The following is a 10,386-nucleotide window of genomic DNA, read 5'->3' as shown; positions in this document are numbered from 1 at the left end:
TTGCATAATTTCTGACACGTCCTTAGGGCCACTTGCACCATTCACTGACCCAGGGTTAACCGGTTAGACCTGGAGTTACCATGGTTACCAGTAAAATTTGCCACTGGGTTAACGGTTTAACCGCTTAACCCCGGGCTAGTGGGAAGGTGTTAGTGGGCCTTATGCCTTATAAAGGGATAAAGCTAGATAATGTGGAAATAAGAAGCATATGATATTTAATAGTTTATTTATAACTGAGATCACAAGCCACTTACAATTTACTTCCCACGGTCAAAGCCAAACAGGGTGAGTACAGTTCACAGACAATTTATACAGTACGTTACGAAAACTATTACTTAAATTAATTGTACCCTAGATACTTATTACAGTATTCGTTCACTAATACCAGCGTTGTAACTGGAAACAATACATCCAATATTGCCATTATAATTACATTATTGTAGACACACATTTAGGCACCATCTAATGGGATAGCTCTGTAATTAAGTTTAGAAATCACTTCATACTATTGTCAATCTTGTTTCTACTTAGGTTGATCCATTAGATCAGCGGTTGGCGACATTTTAGCAGCCAAGGGCCAAATAGTAGTTACCGAAGTTTATCTTTGATATCGTAAATCTTTGACTTTATCAGACATTGTCGTCTGTCAATATTACATACAAAATATGGCTATTTGCCGTATGAGGCTCGCGGGCCGTAAGTGAGAGGTTCGCGGGCCGCATGCGGCCCGCGGGCCGCTTGTTGCCGACCGCTGCATTAGATCATTCGGGTAAACAAAAATAAGTGAAGTTGTACACACTACCTTAAGTACGTTTTGTAAAACAAAATAAAATGTAATACAAAATCAATTTTAGGCACCCCATTATACGCATTAACCCTAATGTTAGTGATGGGTCCACACATCTTGCAGTGACCAAGTGCTATAATTAGATCATCATCAATTGTGGTGTAACAACGTGCCCTTCTAGAGGCCCTACCGTAAACACCGAAGTTCGCAAATTGCGGGCATCTTTTTCTTACTCCAATTAAGGCCTAATTAGGGTGACAGAGAAAGATGCCCGCAATTTGCGAACTTCGGTGTCCGCGGTAGGCCTTCAGGTGTTGAGTTTGCACTCGGCCAATCGACTCGATGCTAGTCGAAGTCCTCGTCGGAGTCGGTACGCAGCACGCTGCCGGAGCCGGAGCCTGGCTCGCTGTCCACGGCGATGGCACTGCAACAAAAACACCAATAACCCTTTGACCATCAAAGAGTCTTTGACCGTCAACAGACGCGCGCGGCTTTAGCCATGGATTCCGACAATATCAACCTTCGTGGATTCCGACAAGATTCACGAAGACGCGCCGCGCACGATAAGCGCGTCGCGCAGGCGTGTAAAGGTTAAGAATAGTCAGCGTAAAATAGATAGTGACGGCCAATGTGTCCAAATATATCGTATCGTAACACACCTTTGTTACCACAGAAATAAGGATGTGTCGTCCAGTGCCAGTTTCCGTCCACTTGACGGATTAGCAAATAATACATTCAATTTTTAATTTGCTACTAGATAGATAGCTAAATTGTTTAGATATTAAGGATTGCAATAAGTCCAAATTTGTGCAGCAATGAAATGGATGATTCAAATTTCGTCAAGTGAACGAAAACTAGAGCCGGACGAAAATTACCGCAATTACCCTATTATTATATGCAGACACACGCGAACTGTCTAATAGATAAGTCGCTTATGTACCTACATAAAGCAATCAAGGGAATAATGCAAATTAGGACATACCTAAAACGGATTAATTGTGAAATCGATTTAAAGGCGATCAACTTGTTTTTGCTATCACGTCCTGCAAGACAGGAAATAGCTAACTACGTCTGACATTGTTTCTTAGAAAAGTAGTTATGATACATGTCTATACCTTCATTATATTTAATTGTCAAAGAAATTGATACCCTAACAATTTTAAAACCATGCGAAAGAACACGAAGAAAAACAGATCCACCGAGTGTTATTACATTTTGTAGGTCTGTGATGGTATTTCATGATTTCAAAAAGTAAATCCAGTGGTGTGCCCTTTACACAATTCTCATACGGAACACTAAATGAATGTAATTCTATCTAATTACAATAGCGAACATGCCACAATCATTACAAAAATAAACACAACTTGAGTTAGCTGCTGAGAGAGGTGTAATTGGCAAGGAACTAGGTATTAGTATGTATGAGTTTGCAGAACGCCGTCGCGCTAGGGCCCCGTATGCATTTATCAGGTTATTAGTCGGGCAAAAAGGGCAAAAACAACAACATCGGGGGAGGGTTATGATTAACTTTTGTTATTTCTTGCGATTCACTCTGTTGCTGAGGTATGACTTGCCTATTCACTGGTTCGCCATTCAAACTAATTTCAATGATATTTCTGCAGAAAAAAAAGGTTATTAAGTTCCCATGCGATTGTTCCTAAGTAGCGCAAAATGTTGCATTTTGCTTAGACGTATTGGAGCCCTTGATTTAACCTAGCATAATCGGTATAGAATGTAAGTATGTACAGTCAGCTGCAATAATATGTTACTCTTAGAAGTCGCACAAGTATGTGACATGCTCTTATGCTGGCTCTACAAATAAGATCGCGTCAGATATTTTATTGGCCTTTGTGTAAAATATTATTGCAGTTGACACCGCACACTTCCTTTAGTTTGGCTAGGAATACCTAAGTATTTAAAGTATTTTTTACGTTAGATATCATTCGACTAAGCAGTCGAATATGTACCTAGCAAGTGTACCTTCTAATAATAACTCTGCGTAGGGCAGTATGAGTTCCTTCCTTTGTAGGCGACACTATTTGGTTATATAGGTAAGGATTGTATGGTATCTTGATTTGAATTGCCATCCAAAATAAATTTAATCACCCATTGAGATCCTTCGTGAGCTGGATATCGTCGCTGGTGGCGGTGTCATTCAGGCCATTGAGCGCCTCGCAGAAATCGCTGCCCACACTCTGCAGGTGCTGCGTGTTCAGGTGGAAGCCCTGTCGACAGCAAAAACATACAGCAATCGCTTCCGCATACCCGACGTCCGTAAACGAACTTAATTAAATAGTTCTCTCAGGACTCGCTTTTTACCGGCCCCAACACTGTCCACATACATGATGACGTACAGGCTAGCGGGAAAAACGACGGCGCGATGCTCAGTAAATGTAGTACGACCGCGAGCAAAGATGACACACGTTGCGGAGTTTGTTGCGGGCCTTATCGGGAGATCTAGCGGCTAACGAGGCACCGCTATGGACGTATTACCACGCGTCCTGAGAAACGAGAACCCTCACAATCTACTATCCATATTATCCATATCTTTACTTACCCTATTTCTATACGTGCCTCGTATTGAAACCTAAACCGTAAATTGAATCACGCATGGTCGTTTTTAGAGTTAAGCAATCAATCATGTTCCGAGGTTGCGGAATTAACTCATCACATTATGCCCACACGTGAGCAAAAGAGACACCATCATAACGTACATACGCTAACGACCATGGTATCCCAATGCAATAAGTAGGTACGACGTATAAAATTACGCCCTCGGGTATTTAACCAAGCATGTGATTAATCTTAGTGACACGCGTTAATTTCTAATGGCCTAATGGGGAAACAAGTGCACCAGGATATGTATCACATTTTCAATATCATTAAAATGGAAGCTACAGGAATTTCATCCTTATGGCCTTGATAACTATATATGCCATTTCCATAATAACAAACTGATTATTCATCAGAGTAGATAAGTAGGTAGTTAAGGTAAAAGGAAACTGATGATCAGGTAATTACCTACTACTTTGTGCGTGACGGACGCAACCGTGTAGAGATGTTTTACTAACTCTATATGAAAGATTGACATGAGTGACAAAAACGGGATATCGGTCTCTGCAATGTAGAAGTACAGTAAGCCGATACAGACAAGGATTATTTCCATCTACGTGAGTGAATGTTTGCGTAATTGGTGGTAATAGATACTTCGATTATGTCGCTGTGTGATTATCTATATTTATGACGGTATGTTAAATACTTACGTACCTACTATTCCGTAAATATTGTAAATACCTACAGATGAAAATTACTTTTCTTTACCTGAAAGTGGGTTACATTAAGAAGTTCTGAAAAGTTGTGATCGTTTATAGAGATGGTCTATTGAATCATAGAACGCCGCCGAACGTGTAACGCCGAGATAGCTCCACACGTTGACGCCTGTGGTGCTCTCTCGTTTTGGTTCCACTCGGAACGAACGTCAGCCTTTATCTTGAAAGTTTTGCGATCGAAGCCTCAGAACATCGCCTTCATCGTATAGGAGCGTGTGACGCCGAGATGGCGCCACACAGTGACGGAAGCCGTTCTATCGTTCTCGCTCCACTCGGAACGAACGTCATCCTTTACCTTGAAGGGTCCTCGATCGAAGCCGCAGAAAGTCGCCTCCATCGTATAAGAGCGTGTGACGCCGAGATGACGCCACACGGTAACGCGAGCCGTACTCTCTCGTTCCCGCTCAACTCGGAAAGAGCACGATCCCAAAGCGAACGCCGGAGAGATGCGATGCATCAGAGCCGGGAGCATCTGTCGAACAGTTAAAAAAAATCACATGATAAACCATTTATAAACTCCTCAGGATCATCTATAAATTTTTGTAAAGAAGAGTTTTGTACAAAACACTTGGTGTTAAGTTCTGGCAATAGCCGGAAGAAGTGCATATGTGAAATGTTCAGGAATACTCACAAGGTACTTGACGGGCTCGTCGGGCACGCTGCGGTCGGAGCCGCACCAGCTCTCGGCGCCCGCGCAGCCATAGAAGAACACGTTCTTCTTGCGCGAGTGCCCGTGGTAGTCGCAGTACACCAGTGGCGGCTTCTTCCATACGCGCACCAAATATTCGATCAGACCCTGGACAGGGAAGCGACATACTCAGTCGTTAATAATGGCGATTACAATAACATAATCGTTATACAAATGAAAATATAATACTTAAACATTTTTTTATTACGATTGCAAAATACATAATATTTGATTCGCAGTTATTTCCCACTACCCAGCGCATCTTTACAACCTCAAGTTAGATGGAAAGATATCTTGGAAAATCTCACGATTATAAACGTATCAGTATTAATAAAATGCGTTTTAATTACGGTACCTTGGTGTGATAAATGGAAGGATGCAAAACGGGACTCGGTTTACTCCATCGCCGATTTAAATCTTCATTAGTCAAGCCGCATCGATGGCTGCAACAAGGATTAACATGAGACGGGATCGAGATAGCCGGCGAATTTATCAAACCGACACCGAGTCGTCTGGACGTGGATGTGTCCACCGCTTGTCGTCCGGAACTAATTAAATGTGCAAAACTGACACGCGATCTAGTAGTATCTATGTATGTACATACATAAATTACATAATACATTTGTACTACAAGATCGGGTTTATAATATCGGGTTTTCAGAAAAAAATAGTTCCATTTACTTTTTTTCTAAAAACTAATAACTTTTGGGTTATTTCGACTACACGAAAGACATACGATACTACGAAGAAACAATGAAAAAAGTATCTCCAGTTTTTCATACAAGATTTTCAGTTTTGTGACGGTTCATACAAAATGCTTACAATATTTGCTTAATAATTTTTTGAGTTTTCAGTACCAAAGGTAAAAGAGACTGGACGACCAGCTATTTAAATGTGCGTCAGATATTCAGCATCGCACAACTATCGCAGTTATTTTATAGATCATCCCTTTCTCTGTTGTAAGAGTAGGTACTGCACCTGACCTAACAGTGCCACAACGAACACAAAACGCGCAACGAATTTGTTATTTTATTACAAAACTTAGCACGCTTTTATTATTATTACGACAGTCACCGCATTAGATGCGCGACACGCTCGCGTCGACAGCAACATTGATATTAAATTAATGATAATCAATTCTTGGGCTTTATAAGGTCAGTCTCAGGAAGAGCTTTGAGGGACAGTTTAATATGACAAGCTATTAAATAAAATGAATGACTGACCACGTAGGAATTCGTCGCGGCGCGGCGGTGCTCTGCGGCGGAAGTATGCCGCCTGGAACCTATAACCCACGGCTTTACTGGCTGTGCGCTTACTATCAGAGTCGATTACGAATACTAAACGAATAGAACAAAGGTTCAACTACCGGCTACAGCAAACAATCTAAAATTTAGACGCACGTTAAAGCGAATTTGCGTTACCAAATCAGTAGTTCAAAAGCTTTTTCATCATTTCCAATTTCCTTTTTTCCGACGCGCATTCTCCATTCATTTTGAATTAATAACAGGGGAGCCTGCAGCATTGTTGCGTTTTTATATGTAATGATATTTAATGAATTTTCATCAGCGCGTTTCGGCGTCTGCCTTAATGCGCGACAGACCAAAATAATAAATGGAAAGATAAATGATTTGTTGTGTCAGCATAAAGTCACGTAGCCGATGGTAAATTTGGAACCAAATTTATGATTGGAGTTATCATTCTTCAAAAGAGCAGACATGACTGACAGTTAATTAAGTTTTTATGACAAAAGTAATAAGAAAATTCATGTTTTTACATATAAGAAGTACCTAAACTTTATATTTAAGTTAATTGGGTAAGTAAAGGTAAGTAAATTATAAAAATTTGGTTGTTATGGTTTTGTAGGAAACTGGTTGGGATAGTATTCTCCCTAGTGGGAACATAGTTCAGAGCCGGAAACCGTTACTAACTTTTAATATGTTTTTGGGCATGGTTTTGAATCTCCAAAACTCCCGGTAGACGACGGCGCCGGCTATCTATTTCAGCGGGAAAATCACTTCCACCTCGTCGTGGATAGGTATTGCTTATTGCATCCAAACAATCAGGCCAATTCTAACGTGCACCAGACATCAAAGTCATCAAACCGATATGAAAGATACTAGACTAATATGAGTTAGTTGTCATTCGCGCGTGTTGGCTGTGACACGTGTAGGTATGTGAAACACATAGTTTGGAAGCATTATGCCGTATTGACAACGAGATGGTGGGAGTTATTTTAATGACGTTATTCCTCTGAAGTAGATAGCCGGCGCCGGTGCTTCCCGGCAGTTTTGGAGACCAATACTATGCACAACAACCTACTAAAAGTTAGTAACGGTTTTCGGCTCTGAACTATCTCTTCGACCATTTCCTATAAGGCGTAGGATTGCAGAAATTCTTCTGAAGTAGATAGCCGGCGCCGGTGCTTCCCGGCAGTTTTGGAGACCAATGCACAACAACTTACTAAAAGTTAGTAACGGTTTTCGGCTCTGAACTATCTCTTCGACCATTTCCTATAAGGCGTAGGATTGCAGAAATTAAGTAGAGCTAACTGTATTCAACTGGCAAATATTACTGACACGTAAACTTCGCTTGCATTGTGTAGAGTACGGTACCGCATCTGTCGGGAAGGAAAGAACCTCTTAAATTGTGTCATTATTTACAGCTAGGTAACTTCAGCTGAGTGCGTCTGCAATCTACAACGATTCACTACAGCTCTCCCGTTATTAAAGGGCAATTCTTATCGTGTACGTGCTTCTGGCTGGCATAATAGCATTCATGCTACTCAGTTCGTACACAATGTAACGGAGAAGAAAACATTCACACATATTTATTTACCGCCGTATATAAATTATAACACGCAGTGCGTCCTGGAACTGGAAAAGTGCCGTATAATATTAAAACAAAAACTTAACTGCCCCTCAAAATGACTTCCCGAGAACGTCGTGGTCGCCGTGTTTTAAATTCACACCTCAAAGATCTTGATAAAATGAACGAGGCAGGGCGGATCGACAAATTATTCCTGAGATAGTACATGTTTTGTATGCTCCGGATTTTATTACGCGGCAGCCTTTTGAGATTCTTTAGTTAAGAAGATTTAACTCTAAAACTTAGCAGCGTATATTTAGTTGCACAACTTGCACACAATGTTTGGTTGCCTATTTTATGTAGACAGATTTTGTGCGTTTCACATAACATCTATTATATGCATATTAAATACTTAATTTGCAAATTTTAGTGTTAAAGGAATTTAATGTAACTCTATACCTACGTCTATCACTGGATAGCCGCGGGATGCGCTCATTTTTTCCTGATGGAGTGGTCGGGCGTTCGTCCAATTAGGAGTGGTTGTGGCGCATCATTAGTGGGAGCGGGTCCTCGGGCCGGCCCTGGCCGCGGCCTTCGTCCGCCCGACCGGTTGCGCATCTTTTACTCTAATCAGGGAAAAAAATATGCACCGGCCGCATGCGCGAACGAAAGCGAACAAGCGAGAAGTTGCAACCCGCCTGCCGTGTTTTATGGTAGATTGTTGCGGTACCATAGGCGCAATGAACAGGGCTGTCGTTAAGTTTGAAAGGTACCTATCCCTGCTGAATAAGAGAAAATCGAGTATTAGAAACAATAAACCGAGTTCGGGCCGAGAGACATCGCTGTTAGTACGTATTTTACTTGCGGTAGATACAAAGTAGAGTTTGATTTCGGTAAATCCCTGTGAAGTATAAAGATCTACTCTCGTTATAAGAAAAAGAAGAAAAACTTTACGCGATAGGGAGTTTAATGTTTTTTTTTTAATCTATGCATTGAGTATGTGGTTACAATTTGTAGAAGAAAGGCAACACAAATATAGCACACATCATTGATCCGGTGTTTCCGATCTGTGATGTGTGTGTGTGTGTGTGATCGGTGATATTTAAATCGAGGAATAAGTTATTGTTATTCGGAGGATGTAGACGCGTCAACCCTGCACGCAGGCAGGGCGCGGACGCGAGACGCCGAGCGGCTGGTTCAAGGGTCCGCCCGCCCATCTATTTATAGCGCGCGCCGGCGATGCTATCGGCCACGGGCAGCGCCTGAGCCGCCCGCACCGCCCTCGACGCACCCCTCGCATAACGCTCGCCCAATAAATAGACCAAAGATGCACTGCCATTTTATATTTATTCCGACTATTTATATCGTAATGACCATTGTTTCAGGCTCAGGTGGAATTAATAGCCGGCAGGCTATTTTAGTGCCACGCTCGAGATCGTCGTTACTTTGATAAATTGCACGTCGATAAAACAGGAATGCCATTCGCATTGCAATTGATACGTAGAGATAGTAATATTTCAATGGTGATAAATATCTACATCGACGGTTTAGATAAGTCGGCGTGGGGGAGCGGGGCACACGTCAGGCTCATCCGTATGCGTGTGCGCAGCTTCCTGCTGCGCGCCGCCCGCCGCAACCATCACTTCTCGATTGTTCACTTTTTTACTGTAGTTTTTTTATCTACGTTGTTTTAGATGTCCACAGGACGGGTGCTAACTCTAGCTGCGCGGACACTCGCTACACTCGGCGGGGCTGCCGATGCCGTGTAGCGCGCTCCAGGCTGGCACCGGACACAGTGCGAGTTATTTACGATAGTCGCGAGACAATCGCCGGCCTTATCCGGTGCTCCGCGACAACGACAATAACATGACGTGGCTGTCTTCATTAAATACCTCCTTAGGAATTATCACACGTGCCTAGTTTATTCTTGGCGCGCTGAATCACCGTGTTCCGGGCGAATTATGATAACTTTGGATTGTGTATTCAACAAAGTGCTCATGCTTCTGGTTAATAATTTTAGTCATAGTGTTGTTGATTGGTATAGCCATGCCCATTATACTCGTATTGCAAAGGTTGGATGCCTAGATTTCTTTGGAGGCGTTTGACACGTTGTCAGCGAGTTGCCGTGGCCTAACGGTCTTCCTCCACTAATTGATTTCATTTGCGGGTGTGGCGGAAGAGCTATTCGCTGCAGAAGACAGTTCAACGACACGCCACCGCGCCCGCTTTGCTGAGCCTTCGCGCGTCCTTCAAGGGACGTTGTTTCAATCGGTTAACGAGCGCAGGCGAGGCGAACGCTCTCAACTAATCTCTAGGTCTTGTTTGGTAGTTTTCTCTATGAGATATGTATATTTAATCCGGAATGAGGTTATATGTAGTAGACACAAGATGACGGACATTGACCGTAGAATTGGAAAACTTAAGCGGGATTGGGTAAGGCAAATTGCTCTTAGATAAACCATAAAGTATGGCCACTATGAACAGAAAAGCGCAGTACTGTACGTGCAGACTTCCTTTGGCTAGGTTACTAATGACTAGGTTTTGGTAGACTGGTTTACCTGTTTAATCGCCTGCGCTCGGCATGTGATGAAAATACCCGGCCAGGAATGCGTCTATTACTTACTTTAACCACACACCTAGATTTATTTCCCTGATTACGCCCCGTCTTAGAGGCGGCTTAAAGAACCTTAGTGTATTGCAAAGTTATGAGCTTATTATTCCCTTATCGGTCACGATCCTCCCTTCATGGTGTCAGCTATATGACAACGTTTAATAAATAA

The 10,386-nt window shown here is 42.3% G+C and overlaps 1 protein-coding gene across 7 annotated transcripts in view; it reads right to left on the bottom strand.

Annotated features, from left to right (window-relative positions):
- Window positions 1-209: 209 nt before the first annotated feature.
- LOC134680203 (cytosolic carboxypeptidase 1-like) overlaps window positions 210-10,386 on the bottom strand; it is a 91,624-nt gene continuing 81,447 nt past the window's right edge. For 3 of the 7 annotated variants that reach the window (XM_063539284.1, XM_063539289.1, XM_063539288.1), the window contains 5 exons: window positions 5,157-5,244; window positions 4,745-4,909; window positions 4,409-4,585; window positions 2,891-3,009; window positions 2,040-2,400 (listed from right to left, as the gene is read on the bottom strand). In XM_063539284.1, the coding sequence (XP_063395354.1) occupies window positions 2,259-2,400; window positions 2,891-3,009; window positions 4,409-4,585; window positions 4,745-4,909; window positions 5,157-5,244 (691 nt within the window). In that variant the 3' untranslated portion in view covers window positions 2,040-2,258. Of the gene's footprint in view, window positions 1,212-2,038; window positions 2,401-2,890; window positions 3,010-4,408; window positions 4,586-4,744; window positions 4,910-5,156; window positions 5,245-10,386 lie in introns of those variants that run through there. The other 4 variants (XM_063539286.1, XM_063539290.1, XM_063539285.1 and 1 more) reach the window with 3 other exon arrangements.

The sequence above is a fragment of the Cydia fagiglandana genome, chromosome 3, assembly GCF_963556715.1.
Source record: "Cydia fagiglandana chromosome 3, ilCydFagi1.1, whole genome shotgun sequence".
Lineage (NCBI taxonomy): Eukaryota > Metazoa > Arthropoda > Insecta > Lepidoptera > Tortricidae > Cydia > Cydia fagiglandana.
The sequence above is the reverse complement of the archived record's forward strand: the minus strand, read 5'-3'. Positions and strand labels throughout refer to the sequence as shown.